Source organism: Pipistrellus hanaki, assembly GCF_964339955.1.
Source record: "Pipistrellus hanaki genome assembly, chromosome: 9".
NCBI lineage: Eukaryota > Metazoa > Chordata > Mammalia > Chiroptera > Vespertilionidae > Pipistrellus > Pipistrellus hanaki.
Window position 1 is genome coordinate 53803651 of NC_140511.1, and position 24220 is coordinate 53827870.

General features: G+C 53.3%; 1 protein-coding gene across 6 annotated transcripts in view; it reads right to left on the bottom strand.

Moving 5' to 3' along the window:
• Positions 1–23266, bottom strand: part of PLEKHA7 (pleckstrin homology domain containing A7) — a 203292-nt gene extending 180026 nt beyond the window's left edge. For 4 of the 6 annotated variants that reach the window (XM_084895464.1, XM_084895463.1, XM_084895462.1 and 1 more), the window contains exons 1-3: positions 23156–23245; positions 22983–23059; positions 22821–22878 (exon numbers count right to left, since the gene is read on the bottom strand). In XM_084895464.1, the coding sequence (XP_084751590.1) occupies positions 22821–22878; positions 22983–23059; positions 23156–23244 (224 nt within the window). In that variant the 5' untranslated portion in view covers position 23245. Of the gene's footprint in view, positions 1–22820; positions 22879–22982; positions 23060–23155 lie in introns of all 6 variants that reach the window. The other 2 variants (XM_084895461.1, XM_084895459.1) reach the window with 1 other exon arrangement.
• Positions 23267–24220: the final 954 nt, after the last annotated feature.

Below are 24220 nucleotides of genomic sequence, written 5' to 3' on the forward strand. Positions count from 1 at the left end.
CAAACACAAGTTTGACAGGCCTTGCAATGTGGCCCGCACCGCGCTGTCATCACTGCACTCCGCTGTCAGTTTATGACATTGTCAGTTTATGACTGTTCAGTAAACCATTCGGCCCGCGATTTAGGCTGGATTTTAGATTTTGGCCCCTTCTCTGATTGAGTTCGACACCCCTAATCTAGACCCAAGACCCGGCTCTACTGCCTCCTGCTGTGTGACTCTAGGTAAGTCATCGAGTCTGGGCCTCAGTTGCACATGTGTGAGTGAGAAATGAAATATACCATCTGTGGGTTCTTGGCAGGCTTAAATGAATTGATATACATACACCATCCTGTGCACACACTGACCAGCAGGCTTTAAATCAGAATATACCCACCATTCCTGATGGTGTGACCTTGGGCTTACAGCCTCTCGGAACCTCTACATCCTGATCCATAACGTGGTGGGAATAACACCTTTAGGGCCACTGTGAGGATGAAAGCAAGTAATCCGTGAAAAGTGTTGGTCACAGGAAAATGATCTCGATGGCTGTGAGGGTCTCTAGGCCTCTGGGGATGCTCGACCGATCCTGTTGACTCCTCCACGCCATCACCTCTGCCTGCCAGCTCTGTCCACCTTCCCCACCCGCCCCGCCTGGGAGGAAACTAAGGCGCCAGGAAGACCCTCGGCTCACACCATTCCCTCCTCTCAGCTCAGAATCGGCAGGCCATTTCTGCAAGATCCTGGCAGTTTTGAAGGTGGTCTCAAGCGCCAGTCCACCTGACACAACCAGCACCTGTGGGTCATCCATGGAGACTGCTGCTCTCTCAGTCCCAGTGGCTCTCCCTGCTGGTGGCACTGACCTCACAGTGTGTGCAGAGAGCCAGTGAGCACACAGTAGGTGCTGAATAAGCGATGTTACAGAAACAAGCCGGGAGCACCCTCCCGAGACTGGACTTCAGACCAGAAAAACCACCAGCAGGTGCAATGCTGGAACCCGGCTCCACGTCACATGCCTGCAAACATCCTTTTCCATTTATGTCAGACCCACAGCCTCAGTTAAAGTTTAAAAGCCCTGTGCAAGGACCTTTGGCAGATTCCGCATATAAATGAATAGCCACAGAAGTAAGTCCTAAAGGCCTTGGAGAAATCAGGACAGACTGAAGGAGAAGGCAGTGGGCCTAAGAGAAAAGTCAAAGTCTTCATTTTTTCCTCTCTCCTACTCTCTCTGGGTGGCATTTAAGGACATTGGGAAGTGAGAGAAATAAGGAGTGCAAGAGTATTATACTATCTGTCAGGAATTATGTGAGAAATTATGATACACTGTGGGGGGGGGAGCCTAAACATGGAGTGTTTCCTCAGTCTTCTTTTCTTTTTTAAAATACATATTTTATTGATTTCAGAGAGAAAAGGAAAGGGAGAGAGAGATAGAATCATCAACGATGAGAGAGAATCATTGATCAGCTGCCTCCTGCACTCCCCTCACTGAGGATCAAGCCCCCAACCTGGGCATGTGCCCTTGACCAGAATAGAACCTGGGACCCTTCAGTCGGCAGGCTGATGCTCTATCCACTGAGCCAAACTGTCCAGAGCTCCTCAATCTTCAGTTGGGCTTACCAAACACATAGGTTCCATCCATGTAAATCCAGCGTCTTCTCCTTCCCTTCCCCGCTCCAGCCCCTCCCCTAGAAGCACTGAGCACACAGGCCTGGGACAGACTCGGGGTGGGGTGGGGGGTGGGGAAGGGAAGGGGAAGACACGGGATTCACAGCAGAGGCCACCGGCCACAGGACGTCTGCCCATCGCCCCGAGCGGAGGAAGGACAGTGAGGCCCCTCGGAAGGCCCCGGTGTTCACACGGGGAGAGGGTGGCTCTTGCCCTCACCTCCCAGGGGGTCAGGTTTTAAGTAGGTCACCCCTCGGACACCTACACCACCCACTCTTTATCTCTGTCTCTTCTATTTTAAGGCAGGAGTGCTGCCAGGCGGTGGTGTGGGTTACCCAGCTCCTCCTTTAGAGGCCGAACCCCTCACCTGCCCGGGCGACCTCTCCCAGGCTCCCAGGCTGGAGTCTGGAAGAACGATGGCCACCCCCACACACCCCCAGCCCACATATCACACCTCCTCCCACCCACGGGGGGGGCGCCCTATCACACCCCTGCTTAAGCCCTCGGTCCACACCGCCCTCAGGACGAAGCCCCACCTCTCCGAGCAGCCCTTTCCACGGTCTCCTTCCTCTCTCCATGCCCTTGAACAGTTCACCCTCACACAGCGCACTGCTTCTTTTCTCTCTCTCTTTTTTTTTAAAAAAAAGGTGACATTTTTTAAATGTTTTTATTGATTTTTTTTGAGAGAGAGAGAGAGAGAGAGAGAGAGAGAGAGAGAGAGAGAGAGAGAGAGGAAGGGAAAGGGATAAGAGATAGAAACACCTTTACCAGAGAAACATCATCTATCGGCTGCCTCCGGCACGCCCTCTACTGGGGAGTGAGCCCAAAAGCCAGGCATGTGCCTTGATCTAGAATCAAACCCGTGACCTTTTGGTTCCTGGGTCAATGCTGGATGGTTGAGTCGCACCAGCAGGGCTGCTTCCTCTTTCTTGAACATCCAAACTCCATCTTCCAGGAAGTCCCTGCTTAGCTTTCAAGGTCCAGCAGAGGCCCCACTACCAAAGCCTTCCCCGGGTACCCCTCCTCTGCACCTCTCCCGTCCCCACGCGTCTCTCATCAAATCATTTCCACAGGAGCCTTCCGTTGTGGACATGTCTGTGTCCCCACCACAGCACAGGATCTTTGAGGACACCAACCACACTCTGGTTCATTCACTGGATGCCAACTGTGTACCAGACACCTCCGGGAGCCAGCGACACAGCAGTGAACACGACAGACAAGGCGGACCTAATACTCTAGTGGTAATAACAGCCAACACACAACAGTACTTTCTATATTCAAGACTGTACTGAGCCTAAACCGGTGTGGCTCAGTGGATGGAGCGTCAGCCTGCGGACTGAAAGGTCCCAGGTTCGATTCCGGTTAAGGGCATGTGCCTTGGTTGTGGGCACGTCCCCAGTGAAGGAGTGTGCAGGAGGCAGCTGATCGATGTTTCTCTCTCATTGATGTTTCTAACTATCTCTCTCCCTTCCTCTCTGTAAAAAAATCAATAAAATATATATAATTTTTTTAAAAAAATACTGTACTGAGTACTTTATATTAACTCGTTTAGTCCCTACCACAATTATTATCATCCCCATTCTACAGATGAGGAACCTGAGGCTCCAGATTACACAACTTGCTCAGGATCCACCAGCTCGTGAGTGGCAGGGCTGGGACAATCCTGTACTAGACCGTGCCCCCAACCACGGACCCCTCCTACCTCTCAGTGCTGTTTTCTCTACTCGGCTTTACTCATTTTGATAGCCACAGTGCCCCTAGCCCGTGCTCGGCACTGACTGAGTGCCCAGTAACCGTCTGCTAAGTGAAGGCACCCCTGAATTATGAATGCTGGTCCCCTACCTGAGGCAGCCTCTCTGACCCGGCCCCACCCAATCCCATCCAGCTCACAGGACCCTCCACGTCTCCCCTGACCCACCCAGCTCCGGACATGTCTCCTCCCGGACGGCACTCACCATCCTGCACCCTCACTCCCTATCCCACCACCTACTCACACACCACCTGACCATCCCAGCGCCTGAAGCTGTGTGGACATCTTGCTTCGGCGCCAGCTCCCTGGTAGCCCCCAGAGCATAACCAATATGGTGCCAAGTACCCGGCAAAAACGGGTACAGAAATGCTGAACTGAATGGGGCCTCCCCTCTCCACTTCCCATTCTCACAGGAGCCACTTTCCCTCTTGCGCGGGGGAGCCAAGCCAGGGCTCGGGTGAGACACGACCTCTACCGTAATGGTACCCACACTGCTGACCCCTGGGAGCCGTTCCAGCCAAGGTCACAATGCAGGTACAGCTGTGGTTAAACCCAGCAAGCAGAGCTGATGTTTTTAACCCAGGAGAAACCCTGCCCGATGGCCAATGCCCTCCATGGGAAAATGCCCATTGCAGAATCCCGCTGGGCAGGATGGAAGACAAGGGATTTGCCACATATGTTTGGACCAGTAGGGCCATTACAGAGAAAGGACTAAATACCTGGCATTAAGGAAAATACTTGTTAATTTCCCTGGCATTAAGGAAAATACGTTCTGGGAGCCGAGTGCTTTACATGTTTTATTCTCATTTCAGTCACTGCGAAAGACCCAAAAGGGCAGATACCAGCGCTTGCCCCACTTTATTTAGAGGTTAAATAACTCAGATGGATCCCCCAGCCACAAAGTCGGGCTGTGCTCAGTCTGGATCCCATAGTTGCCCTATCCTATCTAAAGCCTGGAGAGGAGCTCAGCCAGTGTGGCTCAGTGGTTGAGCATCAACCAGTGAACAAGGAAGACACAGTTCAATTCCTGGTCAGGGTATGTGCCTGGGTTTCGGGCTTGATCCCCAGGGTGGGGCCATGTAGGAGACAGCCAATCAATGACTCTCTCTCATCACTGGTGTTTCTATCTCTTACTCCCTCTCTCTTCCTTTCTGAAATCAATAAAATAAATAAAGTCCTGTTTGGGACCAGCTGAAGTGCGTGTGAGGCTGAGTGTAGGCAGAGGTGCTCAGCACAGAGGGGTGGTCCCTCCACCCACCCCACCTGATAACACACACCAGCCGGTTTCCAGTGGGCAGGATGGGAGAGCCAGGGGGGTGTTACGGTTGGTCACTGGTCATCAATGCCTCCTTCAGGTTCATTTATGACCAAAAGGGGGAACTGGGGATGAAAAAGGGGTTCTATGGAAAGTAACCTCACAAGGTGACCTGATCATTAATTCCTAACTGAGCATATAACTTCTTTAAATTTTTAATAAAGACTTAAGGTCCTCAGCAAGGACAAAGTACCTGGGCCACAGAATGCTTAGCGTCAGTTAAAAAGCTCGCCTCTTGGCTCTGTGCCAGGAGGTGCCAGGCCCCAGCTCCCAGGGCCTCCCCGGCCTCAGCAGGTGGTGGATCTGTCAGGACCCACTGCCCAGGGCTCTGCTTCTGAGCCAAGGACATTTGTACTCCCTCCCCAGGGGGCCGAGGCTCCCATCACCACACCCCTCCCAATACTCCAAGGCACCTGTGGGCACAGAAGGGACGAGCCACCTTCTCCTGCTTAACCTCACAGTCTACCTCCCTCTCCTCCACCAGGAAGGCCAGGGACAGGGACCCGAGGCAATTCCCGGAGGCCGCAGGAGAGTTAGAGTGAGGCTTCCAGGCTAACTCTCCTTAAAAAACCAAATCTTTCCACTGTGAAGAGTTACTTTCAAATCTTCTTGTCACTTTGGGTGGGACCGCCTCAGCTGTCTGAGCTCAGGGTGTGGCCCTCTGCAAGGAGTCTGGGAAAGCCACCTCCAGGCGCATCCATTCCACAACCTCCCCCACCCAGCCTGACGTCCAGGGCGTGTGTGTCTTAAAGGCAGAGGAGCATCGGCCTGTGGACGGAAGGGTCTTGGGTTTGATTCCGGTCAGGGGCGTATGCCTGGGTTTCGGGCTCGTTCCCCAGTGGGGGGCGTGCAGGAGGCAGCTGACCGATGATTCTCTCTCATCATTGATGTTTCTGTCTCTCTTTCTCCCTTCCTCTCTGAAATCAATAAAAATATATTACTTAAAAAAAAAAAAAAAAAAGCCGAGACCGGTTTGGCTCAATGGATAGAGCGTAGGCTTGGGGACTGAAGGGTCCCGGGTTCGATTCCGGTTAAGGGCATGTACCTTGGTTGCGGGCATATCCCCAGTGGGGGGGTGCAAGAGGCAGCTGATCGATGACTCTCTCTCATCAATGTTTCTGACTCTCTATCTCTCTCCCTTCCTCTCTGTACAAAATCAATAAAATATATTAAAAAAAAAAAAAAAAAAAAAAGACCGAGGAGCCAGGGCTCTGTCCAGGAGCTGACTCCACAGAAGGCCTCACTCATGGGGTTTGTTCCCAGTGAGTCCAAGGCCAGCAGTCCAGGCTGTGCCCTTCCCTCCCTCTCTGTGGCCACTGTCCCTGAAGTGACCTGTGTAAAACGTGGGCATTTCCCTGGAACAAACCAGAGCCAGCCTCCGCAGCACAGCCCACCAGAGCACAGGGCGGGGCAGGCCAAACAGGGCACCAAGAGACTGGGAAGACCCCAATGAAGGACCCACTGGGGTTGATCCCGGCCAGCCCGGCCATCTGAAACCTGTTCGGCAAGTCCCATAACCTCATCTTCCTTGTCTGTACAATGAGGATCACAGGGGGACCCACCTTACAGGGTTGACAGGAGGACTGAACCAGCCCAGGCCTATTGAACTCTCGGGACTGCACACACGGGGAGCACCACACAAATCCTGTGCGGCAAACAAATCAATAAGGACTCGACAGCAGCAACTGGCCTCTCAGGGCGACAATCCCCCTGCGCCGGCGCTCAGCTTACTGCATCCCAACACCAAGCAAAATCCAACGCAGACGCAGAGGAAAAAAAAACCTTAAGCCTCCCCATGGACTCCAGGAGGCGGTAAACACCAACAGGCCCTCCCTGTCGAAAGGCCCAGCGAGACCACCGCACACCGGTTATTACCCCTTAACTCACTGGGCTCCTCAGACGCACGGAGAGTTTGAAATAAAAAGCGTGTGCTGCCCAAACCGGTTTGGCTCAGTGGATGGAGCGTCAGACGCCTTCGGACTTAAAGGTCCCTGGTTCGATTCCTGTGAGGGGCATGTACCTTGGTTGAGGGCACATCCCCAGCGGGGAGTGTGCAGGAGGCAGCTAATCAATGTTTCTCTCTCATCGATGTTTCTAACTCTCTATTCCTCTCTCTTCCTCTCTGTGAAAAATCAATAAAAAAATATTTTAAAATAATAATAATAAATAAAATAAAATAAAAAATAAAAAGTGTGTGCTGTGGAGTCTAATTTAAATATCTACCTATACACAGAATAGGAAGCCAATTACTTTCCTCTTCCCCAAAGGGTTCATATCCCTTCTGAGTTTTAAAAACCCTCTGGTGCCAAACACCACAAACAGGTCTACGCATTTGCAGGTGAGAAGGGCTGGGGAAAGTCGAAGCAGAGGCCGACCGAGCTCTCTCCAGCTCCCTCCCACACACCAGGGCTAAAAGCATACCTCATACTACACCCAGGCCTTTCTTCCCGCTCAGGTGCGCATCTTCACTTTTCTCTCCTCAACTCTATGGGTGCCCGCAAGGCTTGCAACCAGGGGAGCAACAGGCAGCTTGTCCCAGGCCAACCCCTGCCACTGTCTCCACATCCCCCTTTCCTCTGACTTCCCAGTGAGCTGACAGCAGCCCCGCCGTGGCTCACTTCTGTCCCTGTGACCTGTGCTTGTCAGTGAGCGCACACCTCCCAGCATGGCCCACTTCCTTCCTGCAACATTTCTAGAGAGCCAAGCCCCGCCTAGGCTGTCTCCTGTTGCTTTCTCTACCCTAAGCCCTTCCTTTGTTCACGTTTTAATAAACCCACTCTCAACATCGCCCGGAGTGGTGCTGTGAAATTTTTCCTGCGCAAAGTCAACAACCCACACGTGGCCCGGCCAACGTGGCTCAGTGGTTGAGCATCAACTATGAACCAGGAGGTCACGGTTTGATTCCTGGTCAGGGCACATGATGCCTGGGATGTGGGCTCAATCCCCAGTAGGGGGTGTGCAGGAGGCAACCGATTGATGATTCTCTCTCATCATTGATGTTTTGTTTCTATCTCTCCCTCTGCCTTCCTCTCTCTGAAATCAATTCAAAAAAAAAATTTCTAAAAGCCCACACATGCCCGAGACAGTGACAAGAGAGCCCAGGCTTAGTCTGCAACGTGCACAGGAGCCACTAGAGCACATGTGTCAAACACAAGGCCCGCGGGCCAAATCCAGCCCGCCAGGCCTTGCAATGTGGCCCGCACCGCGCTGTCATCACTGCACTCCGCTGTCAGTTTATGACATTGTCAGTTTATGACTGTTCAGTAAACCATTCGGCCCGCGATTTAGGCTGGATTTTAGATTTTGGCCCCTTCTCTGATTGAGTTCGACACCCCTACACTAGAGGATCTTGTTAAAAGACAGATCCCAGCTGAAACCGGTTTGGCTCAGTGGATAGAGCGTCAGCCTAAGGACTGAAAGGTCCCAGGTTCGATTCTGGTCAGAGGCATGTACGTTGGTTTCGGGCACATCCCCAGTGGGAGGTGTGTAGGAGGCAGCTGGTCGATGTTTCTCTCTCATCGATGTTTCTAACTCTCTATCCCTCTCCCTTCCTCTCTGTAAAAGATCAATAAAATATGTTTTAAAAAAAGACAGATTCCAGCCCAGATCTGGGGTGGGGGTGTCTGAAAGTCAACAATTCTAATCAACTCCCAGAGGACAGGATGCTCATGATTTCCAGAGCACACTTTGAGAATACTGCTTCCAAATAAAAGTTTGATCCTGTCTTGCCTCCACTTAAAGCCCTCCACTGGTTTTCCCGCTCTCTCAGGGAGAGACCCCACCGTGTCCTTTAGGCTCCTATGACCTCGTTCTCACCTCAGTTTCTAGCCCTTTTCCTTCCACTCTCCTGCCCTCTCTTTCCCCTTTAATTATTATCCATTCATTTATAACATAATGAAATAAAGTGAAATAAAACCGCCATCCCACCCAAGCACGAGGGGAAACAAACCTGTTTTCAAAGCCTTGCTAAATGGATGTAATTTCAGGTTCTACCAATGCCACTTAGAAACACATTAGTGGGTGCAGTGATTGCAGATGCTTAGCTTCACAGCATTCGTCTGTCTGTTTCTTTGAATCCCCAGGCCAAAATGTGTTGAGAAAAAAGAAAATCTTTCCAAACAGGTTCATGGGCAGCGAGGCGAGCCATTTTCCCTCCCTGGCACCCTGGCCGCTGACTTTGTACCTCATCAGCCCTTTGGCTTACAAACCCCAACTATCCCCCAACTCTAATCAACCCTCTCTTCTTGCACGCCTGCCAGGATTGAGAGGATCGTCCCGAATGTCAAATTAACTAGCCTGCATCGATTTGGTTGAGCACTGATTCTGCACCTGACACGGGTGCCGGCCCTGAGTCCCCGTCCTGCCCCCGCCCCTTCGCCCCCAGGACCAGCTCAGGGAGGACGGCAGCGCCCGGCACCTCCGCAGCGTATCATCCCCGCCGTCTGCCGGGACACTTCATTCCCGCACACAGAGGGAGAAGCCCCATTTCCCCGTTAACTGCAGCCTGCTTACCTGCTCTGGCCACCAATGTCAATCATTCCCAACAACCCACCCCTCGCCCCAGCCTCTCCTCTGCCCTCAGGAGGACCTCGGAGTGGTCACGGGGTTCTGAGATGTGGAACAGCCGCCCACCCCCCAGGAAGGCACCGTCCCCAGTCAGTGGTCACCTACAAGACCAGCCCCGCAACCAACCGGTGCAACTAACAGCAACATGTGGGCGGGAGAGAGGGCAGAGCATCCCCAAACTCTGTGAAGGAAACCAGGGGCCCATCAGGGAGCCTGGCTCTCTGGGATCCACCCTGGGTAATGGGGTGGGTGGGGATTAGGCGGCTGAACCCTCCTGACACTGTCTCCAGGCCTTCCCACAGCCCCATCCATCAATTCTGACAAATGTCCTCCTGTCAATGGAAGGGCTCACAATGCCTGAGCCCCTACTATGCACCAGATAGCATGCTAGGAGCTTCAGATCGGCCATCACATTTAATTCTCAAATTGTGCTGTCATTATTGCAGTTAGGGAAGCTGAAACTCCAAGACGGTTTCACTTTCAGTGCCTGACGTCATCCATGGCATCTATTCTAATAAAGGGGTAATATGCTAATTATGCCGGATAGACTGGACAGCTTCTGGACGTCATTCCGGACGTCCTTCCTGACAAAGCTGGCGGCACGTCCGGCCTGCAAACCGCCAGCGGCCTCTCTCCCAGGCCGGCCCCGCCCCCAGCAGGGACTCCCACTCTGAACTGAAGCAGGGCCAGCCTGCAAACCCCATGGCCCCTTGCCCTGGCCAGCCCCATACCCCAGTAGAGATTCCCCCCCCCCCCATCCCAATCCAGGGCCCCCTTCAGGGCAGTCCAGCCGACCTCCATCTGTGCACCAGGCCTCTATCCTATATAATAATCCTATATAATAATCCTATATAATAATCCTATGTAATAAAAGGGCAATATGCAAATTGACCCTAACATTAGAACGACCAGAACAACTACTGAATCAGTCACTATGAGATGTACTGACACCTCTTGGTGCCTTTTCCTGGCCAGCTGGCTCGAATCACCTGATGGCAAATGGGGAACCGGGGGTGGGTGGCAGCAGGGGGCATAGCTGGCTATGGGCAGCTGGGGAAGGTAGCCCTGTTCGCAGGCCAGGCCTAGGGACCATACCCACACATGAATTTCATGCACCAGGCCTCTAGTTTGTAATAATGTTCATTCCCAGTCCTACCCTGACTGAGCACTCTAGAATACTGCATCTACCTCAGGTCTACCCTCAGCAACTGCTCTAATACAGACACATTGGGTACTGCAAAAAATAATAATAATAATAATAATAATAATAATAATAATAAATAAATAAAAAATAAAAAATGAAGAGCTAGGTTTCCTGCCAGGCAGTGCAAACCCTAATATTGATACATAGAGACCCTCCCACCGGAGGAGGGGATGGGAGAGGGACAGGAGTTTGGAAAATCTGTCATACACACGGGAAGCCTCTGCATTTCTCTCTGGCTGGACACAGCCACAGGGGCTTTGCAGATGAGGAATCATCGCTTTGATATCTAGCGCCAACCACGGCCACTTGTCCAAGTGGCCGCTTCCTTTTAAAGGCGTCTCAGCAGGAAAACCCAGCTCCCCCGCGGCCTGCCGGCCTCAGGTTTCCCCAGAGAAGCACCCAGCTCCTCTGCGGGGGGAGGGGGGGCGTAGGGGAGGGCACACGTCACCGCAGGCAGGGCTCTGGTCCTAGGAGGGGTCATGATGATACTTAGCGCCTACATGTCAGGCATGGCCCACGGTCCTGCCATCACCCCCATTTTACAGGTGAAGAAACATCCCAAGACCCAGGTTAAGTGACCTGCCCAAACCAGTGCAGAGCCAAGACTTCAACCCCGATACCTGGACTCATAGCCCCATGTGGCACCACCTCTCAAACCCGGGAGTTGGAAAATCCCCTCGGGCAATATTCCCGATTCCGCCACCCTCCTGGAGCCCAGCTACCCAGCACCAGACTCTACTCCTCAGCTTCGCTGGAGCCTCCTCCAGGTGCAGACGGCACACACTCACTCTCCACACACTCACCCCGCCCCCAGCTCCTCCCCTGGCCCTCCTGCCATGGGCTGCCCACAGGCTGCCCACACTCTGCTCCACAGCTGCCTGGCCTTCCTCACTCTCCTGCAGCAGCTCCCTCAGGTTCCCTGCTCAGCCCCCAGCCCCCGTCACCCATCTGACACTCTCTTCTGGACTAGGCACTGCTGGAGGGCGGAGTCTTCTACTGCTCCACGTGTTCCCCCCCCCCCAGCCCCCCGTGGAGGCTGGCATAGAGCGGTAGGTGCTTCATCAGAGTCTGGGGATTGAATGGATCGTCCCGAACCAGAGGCCTCTGAGTAAACTGCTCCCCCTCTAAGGGGCTCGCCACTCCGTGAGGCGACACACCGATGCCATCTGTGGACGTGCACCGACACTGAGTTTGCCAGTGAAGGTGATTATTGCAGAGGTGACTGCATTAATCTAATACCCTCGTCCCCGCAAGGAGGGGTCTCATCTCCCATTTCATGGGGGGGGGGGGTGTTACAGGAGGCTGTGCAGCCAGGGGCTGGGTACCTGGATGAAATGGGCCCACCGCTGCCCCCTCCCCCGAGCACATGTCCACCCGCACTGCACTGCCCTGGCCCAGAGACGCACAGGAGGCTCTGGAAGGGCTGCATGCTAACTCCAAGCTCTCAGACCAGAGAGGGTGAGGGCCCTGCCTCGGCGGGAAAAGCCCGAGAAGCCCTGAGGACGCCGGCCATGGCGATGGGAGCACTGATGGGCAAACATTCACTCTCCACACACTCACCCGTGAAGGAGACAGCCTGGCTCTAAGCAGGCTTAAGAGGCTCATCGGCCCCTTAGCTGTGGTCAGCTGACATCCAGAGGAAGTTTGGGGTTGGGGGGGAGGCCACTTCCCCAGAGCACCAGGAACCTACCCACTTCCCCTAGCCCGGGCGGGTATCCACCCACCCATCACCCTTCTATCCTCGGGGGACTTCCTGAGGGAGGTGCTCCGGGGTCATCAGGGAAGATTCAGAAAACCAGGTTTGCGGAATGAACCCTGTAAGAGGATTCAGGACAGAGGGGGTCGCCATGGGAACCAGAGAATACCTCGGACCACATCCCACAAACGCGTGTGCAAGTCCCAGCTCCCCAGTGATGGTCCCTCTGGCCGTGGGGAGATACAACTGCTTGATCTGTAAAATGAGGACAATAAAAATACCTGCCTCTACCCTGGCTGGCGTGGCTCAGTGGTTGAGCGTTGACCTAAAAACCTGGAGGTCACGGTTCGATTCCTGGTCAGGGCACATGCGTGGGTTGTGGGCTCGATCCTCAGTGTGGGGCATGCAGGAGGCAGCCAATCAATGATTCTCTCTCATCAATGATGTTTCTATCTCTCTCTCTCCCTCTCCCTTTCTCTCTGAAATCAATAACAAAATATTTTTTCTTTAAAAAAAAAACCTGCCTCTAAAAGGAATATATGTGTTTTCAGCTAGTATACAGCACCATGATGATCATCACTGTTGACATCTGCAGCCCAGGCAACACCAGACAATAAGCCTGTCCTTCAGCGGTGAGAGCCGATAGCCAGGTGGCCGCCCAGATTAAGGAGCGGACATCTGTGCCGCCCGCTCAATGGCCAGGAAGAGGCCACCCGGAGCCGCTGTCACACCTCACTACCCAGGGCCCTTTGTTCCCCGGTCCCTGCAGCTCGGGTAGGTGCCCACAGCCTTGGGACGGTACACCCTTGACGGACAAGGTTAAATGGTGTTATTTTTAAATTAACTTTTTACTTGGAAATCATTTCAAATGTACAGAAAAGCGACAAGAACAGCACTAAGGACTTCCATGCACCCTCTCCCGCAGACTCGCCCACTGTTAACATTCTGCCCGGTCTGCTCTCTGTAGACATGCGCACGCGCGCGCACACACACACACACACACACACACACACACACATATAGGGTTTTTCTTTTTCCCTCAGCCACTTAAGAGCAAGTGCTTCAAGGACATCTTTTGAGTAACCATGATAGTTACGCATTTTTATGGACACAGACCAGTCTCTGAGTAGTTCTACAGTGCGCATGCTCCCGACCCAGCAACCCCCGTTCAAGGGCACCAGACTCGTCCTGCAGCAGCTGAGTGAGGTTAGGGTCCAGAATCACGTCTCCACCCCACCTCCTAGCTGTGTGCATGTACAAAAGAGCAGCTCACGTTTATTGAGCATTTACCATGTGCAGGTACTTGCTAAGCCCTTTCCCATCAGTTAACTCGTGGACTTCTCACATTTATCCCCATCTTACAGGCGAGGAAGTGAGGCTTAAAAGGGGTGGGTAATCTACTAAAGTCAGGGAGCCGTATGTGATGGGGCTGGAATTAGGAGTCTAGGAATCTAGATTCCATGCACCTACCCTCTGCCTCTTTTTTTTTTTTTTTTCTTTTTTTCTTTTCTTTTCTTTTTTTTTTTTTTACAGAGAGGAAGGGAGAAGGATAGGGAGTTAGAAACATCTATGAGAGAGAAACATCGACCAGCTGCCTCCTGCCCACCCCCCAACTGGGTATGCACCCACAACCAATGTACATGCCTTTGACTGGAATCGAACCTGGGACCCTTCAGTCCGCAGGCCAAAGCCCCATCCACTGAGCCAAACCGGTTAGGGCCTCTCTGCCTCTTTATATGCACTACCACCACATACATAACCCCGTGCATGTTGGTGCATGAAGTGGTCTGTCTGTGCTTTGGGCTTCCAGAAAAAACCCATCCTGCTGCCAGGCCAGCATCCGGGGCACTGTGAGCAGGCTGCACGCAAGAATGAGAGGTGGCCAGGCCATGGGCCGAGGCCAGCACAGCTGCAGACGTTGTCTTCCTCGAGGCCTGAGCATCGCCCTTTGGATGCGCAGGGCCCTGGGAGGCTGGAGAGCGAATGAGCAGTCTCCCCACACTTCCCTGTCACTTAAAACTGGGCAGACCCAGGTGGGTTGGCTCTGCGGTTAGAGCATCAGCCTACAGACTAAAGGGTCTCGGGTTCGATTCCTGACAAGAGCACATACCTTAGTTGCAGGCTTGATCCCTGGCCCCAGTCAGGACGGTGAGGGAGGCAACCAATCGATTTGTCTCTCTTACATCAATGTTTCTCTCTCTGTCGCTCCCCCTCTCTTCCACTCTCTGAAAATCAATGGGAAAATGTCCTCAGGTGAGGATGAATAAGAACAGCAAAAAAGACTGGATAGGACAATTGGTGCCCCTAAGGGCACATGTTTCTCTTTAGGAAAACACAAGGCCATACAATAAACATGATGCATCCCAGCCCAAGTACTGATCTTACTGGGAGCTATGGAAGGGGGGTTTGTAAGTTAAATTGAGGACAGAGTTCACATGAATTTGTGGACATTTTGAGGACATTTCCCACCATCCAGTCTGCCAGGTGAGTTGAGCTTCACCCTCTTCTGTCCTTAGGGCTGTGGCCGAAAAGTCTGAGAAAGCTCTGACCTGAGACACCACATGCCCATCCCCTTCTCCGAAGCCTAAAAAAAGCTGAGCAAATAAGGCTTGGGGCTTTAGGAAGTCACTCCATCACTCTGAGCCCACATGTCTGCACTAATTGTCAGCCTCCAACCAGATAGTGTTCATGAAGCGCTCTGTAAACAATGAAACGTTAACCCAAAAACACTTCTTGTTCCAAAAAAATCTAAATAAAAATGTCTTGACAGCCATTTAAAAACAACAGGCAAATAAAACCATATTCCTCCATGCGTTTCCCTCTGCCAGTATTTACTGGTGACACCATGCCGGTCTACCGGGACGCTGCTGCCTCATTCTGAGCAAAAAGATGCAAACGAGGCTCTCTGAAGAGGCAGAGAACTGGAGCAGGCTCCCCAGTAAGTCTCCCAGCAGCCCACACAATGAAGTGCTTTCTCAAAGGAGCTCCTGTCTGTGTGGTGCACAGCGAAGTGGAATAACACTCGGCCATAAAAAGGGTGAAATCTTACCGTTTGCAGCAACACGCTAAGTGAAATGAATCAGACAGAGAAAGACACATACCAAATGATTTCACTTACATGTGGAACCTAATAAATAAAATGAAACAAACTCATAGGTATAGAGAACAAGCTGATGGTGGCCAGATGGGGGGGAGGTTGGGGGACTGGGTGGAAAAGGTGATGGGATGAAGAAGCACAATTGGGCCCTGACCGGTTTGGCTCAGTGGATAGAGTGTCAGCCTACAGACTGAAGGATCTGGGGTTCGATCCTGGTCAAGGGCATGTACCTTGGTTGCAGGCACATACCCAGTTAGGGGATGTGTAGGAGGCAGCTGGTGGGCGTTTCTCTCTCATCCATGTTTCTACCTCTCTGTCCCTCTCCCTTCCTCTCTGTAAAAGATCAATAAAATATACTTTAATAAATAAATAAATAAATAAATAAATAAATGAAGCACTATTCGCCTGGCTGGTGTAGCTCAGTGGTTGAACATCAACCTATGAACCAGGATGTCATGGTTCAATTCCTGGTCAGGGCACATACCCTGGTTGCCAGCTCGATCCCCAGTATAGGGCATGCAAAAGGCAGCCGAACAATGATTCTCTCTCATCGTTGATGTTTCTATTTCTCCCTTCCTCTCTGAAATGAATAAGCTCCTTTTTCCAAACTCTCCCACTTAAGAAGCCCCAAATTCTCGGTAAATGGTAAGAGGATGGAAAGATGGCCATCGGCGCCCAAGAAACCCACACCCACCCTCTTCACACACACAGCACTGCGAATGGGAGCGGGCACCTCTTCCCCCCGCCCCACCTCCTGTCCGTCTCTGAAAAAAGAAAAGAATGGCCTTCCAAAGCAACTGGCCACCAGTTCCTCACAGAGGTCTCCCAGATCTTTCCAGGGGGAGGTGAAGACCTGGTGCAAACCATGCCCTTAATCCTCCCTCCGGCTCCTGCACAACGCCGCTCTTGTTCCTTCGGCACAGAACCTAGCATTTCCAGCCACCAGTCGGCTTTCACCCTTGATAAAACAACCAGGAAACGAAACGCAAAGTAGGATTACGCCAAAACTTGCCAAGCAGGGAGAACCTTCTTAACCTGAAACAAGAGGTTTCAGCGTTTCCCTTTTAAATGCATGGAAGCTGGGAGCTTCCCAGAAGTTCTTTGCAGAATGGTTGCTCTCTGGTTTGAAATCAGAGTTTCTGGGACTGCTGTTCCCAGAATCACTTCAGCGAGAAAGATGACGACTAAAGGGACCAACAGCTTGGCACTCTGCAAGACAAATCCCACGGACATAAAGTTCAGCGTTTGCCTGGGGAGGAGAAGGCGGCAGTCAGGACGGCCTTCTTCCCCGGGTGGCCCAGAGACCGTCCCTAGGCTGACAGCGTGATTAAACCTAAAGAGGTGGCCTGCTGGGCCGCCCCATGTTCTCAGGCTTCCTGAAGGCCTGCTACACGTACTTGGTGTCCACAGCCAGGTGGGGTTCCGACCTGGACCTTCTACACCCCTGGCTCAACCTTCACCCCCCAACTCCTCCTCCCTCCCTTTCATGTCAGGCTCAGACATGGGGTTGCTGAACGCAAAATCACACTCTAGATCAGCGGTTCTCAACCTTTCTAATGCCACGAAACCTTTACTACAGTTTCTCACGTGAGGAACTGTTTTTTGTTTTTTTTTTTAAATATATTTTATTGATTTTTCACAGAGAGGAAGGGAGAGGGATCGAGAGCTAGAAACATCGATGAGAGAGAATCATCGACCAGCTGCCTCCTGCACAACCCCCACTGGGGATGTGTCTGCAATCAACGTACACGCCCCCGACCAGAATCGAACCCGGACCCCTCAGTCCACAGGAGGACACTCTATCCACTGAGCCAAACCGGTCTCGGCAATGAACTGTATTAAAGGGTCGCGGCATTAGGAAGGTTGAGAGCCACTGCTCTAGATATTTAGCATTATCTCTAGAAGGTAATAATCCTTCTGAAGGAGGTATGACGTCTTGGCTCACGCCAGTCCCCACCCCTGCCTCCCTGGGACAGGTTCTTAACTGCCCACTCCCAGCCTCCGGGAGCCCCATGGCCGGTCAGCCTCCCTGCTCCCCACTCCCCTCCCAGGGGTCTGAGCACCGCACTCTTGCCCTACGGTGGCTCTGAGTGGTGCATGAGGGGGTGATTCAGCCTATCAAGTCAATGCCAACCCGGATAGTTGGTTTAAAATGTTATAGTCCACAATACAGAGATGAATCACAAGATTTATGCTAATAAATGAAAAACCATTTTTTTTTTTTAATTCGGAAAGACGTTAAATAACATAGAAAAACACCATGACAAGTAGAGGGAAAGACGGCAGGAGAAAGGGAAAGTTCCACATTTGAATACCCTTGTTTTTCTGGCTTTTGGAACAAGTGGCCCTGCACTTTCGTTTTGCCCTGGGCCAGTCCCGCCCCCAGGACCTGCTGTGGTGAAAGGGCTGGGGAGGGAGTGGGAAAGCAGCCTTCCTCTAGCCCTCAGATATGCCCTCCTAACAGCCCCACCGCCATCATTTGGGGATGTGCACCCACGGGGGACCGACACCTACAATGGGGGCCCTGCAGGCTACAACGCTGAAACTAAGGAACATGAAGCCAAGTCAGAGAGGAGAGGACCGAGACCTGGCCACCAGGGAGTGAGGGCAGCCTGGACCAGCGGCCCACAGACGCCCCGGATACAGAGCATGAGGTCATGAAGTGAAGAAGCCAGAGGCCAGGTCCCTGCTTTGTGTGCTGTTCATGACAGCAAAAAGCTACATACATGAAGCCTTATCAGGTGCCGTTCCTGGCTGCTTGGCTTCTTTTACCTGCCCGGTCTCCCCCCTTATCCCCCATCCTGATCTCCTCCCCAGTCAGTTTTCTAAGACCTGGAATACCGCCGAAACCGGTTTGGCTCAGTGGATAGAGCGTCAGTCTCTGGACTGAAAGGTCACAGGTTCGATTCCGGTCAAGGGCATGTGCATTGGTTGTGAGCACATCCCTGGCAGGGGATGTGCAGGAGGCAGCTGGTCGATGTTTCTCTCTCATCAATGTTTCTAGCTCTCTATCCCTCTCCCTTCCTCTCTGTAAAAAATCAATAAAATATATTTAAAAAAAAAAAAAAAAAAAGACCTGGAACACCTACTGAACTCCCCGGGTTCCTTACACACTGCTGCTTCAGTACATACCAAGTGCCTACTCAGTGCCCGGTGCGGGGATGGGTGCCAATCTCAGAGCCGGAGAACCGGGTTCTGCCTTCAAAAAGCAACCCTGGCACAGGCAGGGTAGCAAGAACTCCTCCTCTCTGTCATCCATGCTCCGTTTTGACGCAGGATCTTTTCAAAACTGCTGTAGGGAGAACCCGACCCATAGGGTTCCACGAAACCCCCGAAGCCCAGTCCGGCATAGCACGCTAGTTCCCGAGGCCCCTTTAAGAATTTCTCCCTCAGGAGTCCCCTGTGGAAAAGGCTGTGCCTGCCAGACTGTTTTCACTGGGTAATAATTAATGCCTTCCATGTCTCACTAATCAGAGGCATGCCCATCACCAATCAGCACAGGAGACCAAGGGCCGCTGCCTGTCCAAGGATCCTCAGTCCCCGGCAGAAACACAGAAGGGGAACGGCCCCCCCTGAGCCTGAGGCAGCCTGAGCCGACTCAGTACATGGCATGGAGCTCCTTCAAGTATCGATGCTGGCTCTCACCTGTGACCTGGGGCAGAAGCCACCATGACTACCATGGTTACCATACGAGAAACTGAAGACCACGGTTCTGACATTTTGGGCAAATCACTGAACCTTCATGGACCTGAATTTCATCATCGGAAGAATAGGACAACCCCAGCTCTGCGGCTATTAGGGGCTGTTATATGGATCCAGTAGGAAAAGGTACCAGAAAAAGCCAACTGCCTGTGCTAGTGGAATGACTGGGATTATTATAGGTTTCCACGTAGGAAAAATGAGAATAGTGACAGTTCCTGCTTCATCAAGTTGTTGCAAGAATTAAATCAGGTAACAGCTATAAAACAACTCCTGGCGCTTTTCAAGGACTCGAAAATATGATGCTATTACATAATCGATACTACTATTATTGCTGCTGCTGTTAATGGCAGAATTGCTATCATAGCCTGCTCCCGGGCTAAGGGACTCATGGGAAAGCAGAGAAGTCTTAAAGTACAAGTCAGCATCACCTAGTCTACAACTGGGAGGACCAGGAGTGAATTCCTCATACATATTGTCCCTAATAAATCCACAGATGTATGCAAAATGCAGCAACAAAAACTAAAATCCACCTGCCTTAGCTCCGATACTCTCCTTCAAGAAATGGATTCTGGAGAGTGTTCAACTATCTGCTAACTATCAGGAGCAACTGGTGCACCCTGAGCCCCACACACAACTTCCAGGCAAGGATCCACTGGCGAAAATAAAATCCGGGGTGCCGACGCTGTGTCCCTCTACCTGGGCCATATTAGAGAACTCCCCACACCAAAAAAGTAAAAATTTCAGAAATGCTCATGGTAAACCCAAGAAAGCACCCTTGGAGCAAAATACTTGGGCGGGGCGGGGGGGGGGGGGGTGGGGGTGGGGATAATTACTCCACAAATCTTTAAGTCTTCAAGAACTTGCCACAGAATGAGGTGGAAAATGCAGTCAGCAGCCACAGGTCCCAGGGGCACTGTCACACTGCGTTCCCTGTGCCTGGAAGGACCGGGCCAAGGGCCTGTAGGTAGAGACCAGGGCTTGCTGAAGGATAACCATGAGAGACTTCACAGAGTTGCCACAGAAGAGCCAACAAAAGGGATGAAGGGCCAGAGGCTGTGAAACTGACCGAGGATCCTACACACCCCTCAGATCCCTCAGCTCAAGGTTTTGCCTAGAACTTCATGGAAGAGACAGGAACAATAAATAGGAGAGGTGGGCCCAGGTGTGGCTCAGTGGTTGGGCCTTGCACCATTTAGCTCCGTCCTACCTGTAAGGGCTTCTCCTGCCACTGTCACCCTTGTTCACCACATTCCAGCCACACTGGCCTTTCGGCTCCTTGAATTTGAAGCTATTTGTCGCCTTAAACCCTTGCACCGGCTGCTCCCTCTTCCAGAAATGCTTCGCCACCTCCTCAACATAACAATGGATCTTTTTTGTTATTCTGACTTTACCTTAAAAGTCATCTATTCAGCCGAAACCGGTTTGGCTCAGTGGTAGAGCTTTGGCTCAGTGGTAGAGTGTCGGTCTGCGGACAGAAAGGTCCCAGGTTCGATTCCGGTCAAGGGCATGTACATTGGTTGCGGGCACATCCCCAGTACGAGGTGTGCAAGAGGCAGCTGATCAATGTTTCTAGCTCTCTATCTCTCTCCCTTCCTCTCTGAAAAAAATCAATAAAATATATTTTTTTAAAAAAGAAAGAAAGAAAGAAAGAAAGAAAGAAAGAAAGAAAGAAAAGAAAAGAAAAGAAAAGAAAAGGAACACCACGTCTAACCTCCCATCCAGCCAAACCACTCAGGCACTTTATATCACCTTATTTTAACTTTCTGCATAGTAGTTACTGCTCACTATCTAATATTATTCTTTGTTTATTTACTTATAAGAAATTCGTGTACTTGGGGCGGGGGGGGGGGGGGGGGGGGAGATCCCTCAGCCCAGCCTGCACCCTCTCCAAGTCCTTGGGAGATGTCCGACTGCAAGAGAGGCTCCCTCCACCGCTGCTGCTGCCAGTTGAGATCTTGGCTCAGAGCTTCTAGCTGAGCAGCACTCCCCCTGTGGGAGCGCACTGACCACCAGGGGGCAGTTCCTGCATTGAGTGTCTGCCCCCTGGTGGTCAGTGCCTATCATAGCAAGTGGTCATATGATGTTTGGTTGATTTGCATATTAGCCTATTATTATATGGGAGGATTTTCTGCTCCCTCCCCTCCCCATTACACTGCAAACCCCATATCTGCCTCATTCACTTCTCTCTCTTTTTTTTAAATAAATGTTTTTAAACTCTCACCTTAGAATGTGTGTTTAGTTTTTCTAAATTAATTTTAGAGTGTGAGGAAGGGAGGGAGGGAAAGAAAAGCATGGATGTGAGAGAAAAAGAAATATCAATGGGTTGCCTCCTGCATAGACCCTGAGCATGGACCCTGAGCAGTGATCAAACTCACAACCCGGGCACGTGCCCTAATGGGGAATCGAACCCGAGACCTATTGGGTACACAGACAACACTCCAATCAACTAAGCCACACCGGCCAGGGCTGCCTCATTCATTTCTATGGTCCCAATGCCTAGAACAATATGTGGTACACAGGAGATAGCTAATAAATCCCAACGGATGCAGTTATGAGCCAGAGAGAGCCACTAATAAAAGGTCCTAATGATCCCAACCACCTCCCCAAAACTCTCACTCTCTCTCTCTCTCTCTCTCTCTCTCTCTCTTACACACACACACACACACACACACAACCACCAACCACACCCACAGCCTTAGTGCTCACTTCTCTTCATCTCATTCATCAGGATTTCAACCTTCTGCAAGAGCCCACGCAAGCCCAGGAGGGAGAGGGGCTCCAGAACTTGATGGGACCATCTGAGCTTCCAAAATGCTGGCCCACTGCCGACTAGCAGTTTTCAAGTTGGTGAAAAAAAAAGGATTTCCGACTCACAGTCCCCAAAACTACACTTAACATTAGCCAGACCTAATATTAAGTGTACCCAGACGGACCTGCAGCTAGCTCATTCATTCAGTGAGCAAACATTTGCCGAGTGTGCGCCTCCTCTGTACCAGGCACTGGGGCAAAGGATCAAAAGCGGTTTCTGACCTCATGGAGCTGGGTGGCTGCAGGCAGAGGCAGAAACAGCCCGGGAACAGCCCGGGGCGGGAAAGTAAAAACTCTCTCCCGGTGTTAGCATCTGGACGGCGCCTCAGTTACATTCCCACAGACCCAGGTCGGGGATAACCTGGCCTGTGGGGCAAGGCTCTGGGCTTTTGAGGAAAAGCTCCTGCTGGACTCCCCGGAGGCGGTGTGGCCGTCCTCTCTGAGCTGCGGCTGCAGAGCCGCGCAGCGCTCCAGTGACATCATTGGCTGATCGGCCCCCTCCCCGCCCCCTCTCCGCCCCGCGGGTCGGCGCGGGAGGGTCGGGGTGGGATGCGGTTGCAACTTCCCACGACCATCGCGGAGTCCGGGGCTGCAGAGAAAGCCACGCTCCCCAAGGAGAGGCCCTTCCTTCATCTCTTTCCCTCCTTCCGCACCACCCACTCTGCCCCCGGTTCCCGGAGCCCGGACGTTCGGAACTCTTAGTCCACTCTCCCCACCCCAGCTCACCGCGGTCCCAGCGCAGAGCAATGGGAGACCCCAACAGGGAGGCGTATCCGAGCCCTCACACCAGTGCCCCAGGCCACCCCAAATGCCCGGTCCAGGGAACAGTTTGCAGGCCGGACCCCCGCCCGGGAGCCCCCGCGGGGGTGTGCGCCGCACCCGCCTCCCCCAGCAGCCGCCGCACCGCCCGGCGAACAAAACCGCCCGCGTCTGCGCCCGCCGCTCTGCGCGCCAACCCGCCCGGGACCCGCGCGGCGAGATCGCCCGGGACCCCCGGGACCCCCGGCCCCGATGCGAGCGCGGGGAGGCGCGGTCACTCACTCGATGAAGTAGCTGGCGCCCTCCTCCGTGAAGCCCTCCTCCCAGCCGCGGGGCAGGTCTGCGGGGACCGGGAAGAAGAGTTCGGGTCAAACTTGGCGGCCCAGGCGCGCGCCCCCTTCCCCGCCCCGGGCGCCCCATCCCGCCGCCCCCTCCCGCGCCCACCTGAGCGGATCATGTGGCCGGAGTTGACGGGCTCCCCGGTGCGCGGGTGCAGCCAGGTCGTGCGGCGGAGCTGGTCACTGCGGGGAGAGGTGCACCTGTTAGCGCCCCGCGCCCCAAAGCCCCGCGCCCCGCGCCCCAAAGCCCCCCCTACGCCCCGCGCCCCAGAGCCGCACTTGATGAAGAAGACGCGGCCGTCCCGGCACACGCCGTAGGACCAGTGCTCAGGTAGGGTGTCCCGCCCGACCGCCGCCGCCGCCGCCATGTTCGCCGCGCTCGGGGCCGCCGCGGGGCGGGCGGGAGGCGGCGGCGGGGGCGGCGGCGGCGGGGGCGGGGGCGCGGGCGGCGGGCCGGCGGGCTCGGCCTGCGCGGGCGCGGGCGGCCCCCCGGGTTGCTCCATGGCCGCGCGGCTGGCTCCCCGGCGTCCGCAGGTCCCGGCGGCCGCAGCGCTTCGCCGCCAGCCCGGCCCGCCCGACGCGGTGGCCGCGGCCTTTGTCCCCGGGGCCTCCCCGCCCCCCGCCCGCCGGGCGCCCCTTGGCCCCGGAGGACTCGGGCGGGGCGGGGGCCCCAGGAGCAAACTCCGGAAATGGGGTGCACCCCGACTGTTCCTGCAAACCCCACCCTGCGACAGAACTTTTCTCCCTGGGAACTGGACTTGTTTCTGGGCCGTGCAAACCTTAAACAGGTTCCTTCCACATTCCGAGCCTCGGTTTCTTCCTCTGTAAAATAAAGTTAATGATAAATACTGCAAGGGCTTGTGGTGTAGATTCAGTGAAGAAACGGTGGTATAAAGTGTCTAACTGGACCCTGGCAAATAGTAGTAGGTCCTCTGTTGATGCCAGGTCAAGCATGATCTCATTTGCCCAAGTTTGCAGCTGGAGTATGAAAAGGCGGTGCAGGTCCTCTCCCCGCATGCACAGCCCTGAAGTTGCAGGGATCACAGGCTCTGCCTGCAATTTCCATCCAGTGACTGAGGGCTGGGGCTGTATCTCATCCGTCTGAAGCAGAGCCTCCAGACAGGACCTCTAGTGGGGGCTCTCGAAGGTTCTTTCCATGGCTGGAGCCTTCTCATGGTCGGGTCTGTGCTCTCCTCTCAGCTCCTGGGGATCCCTCTCCTGAGCCCTCTGTCCAAAGGAGACTCTTCCCCTCCATCTTTCGCTGTCAGTTCCATTACTGTGTACACCTAATTGGCGTCCTTACTTGTGTGTGTTTCTGCATTGCCTTTGTTGTTGTTAGCCCCC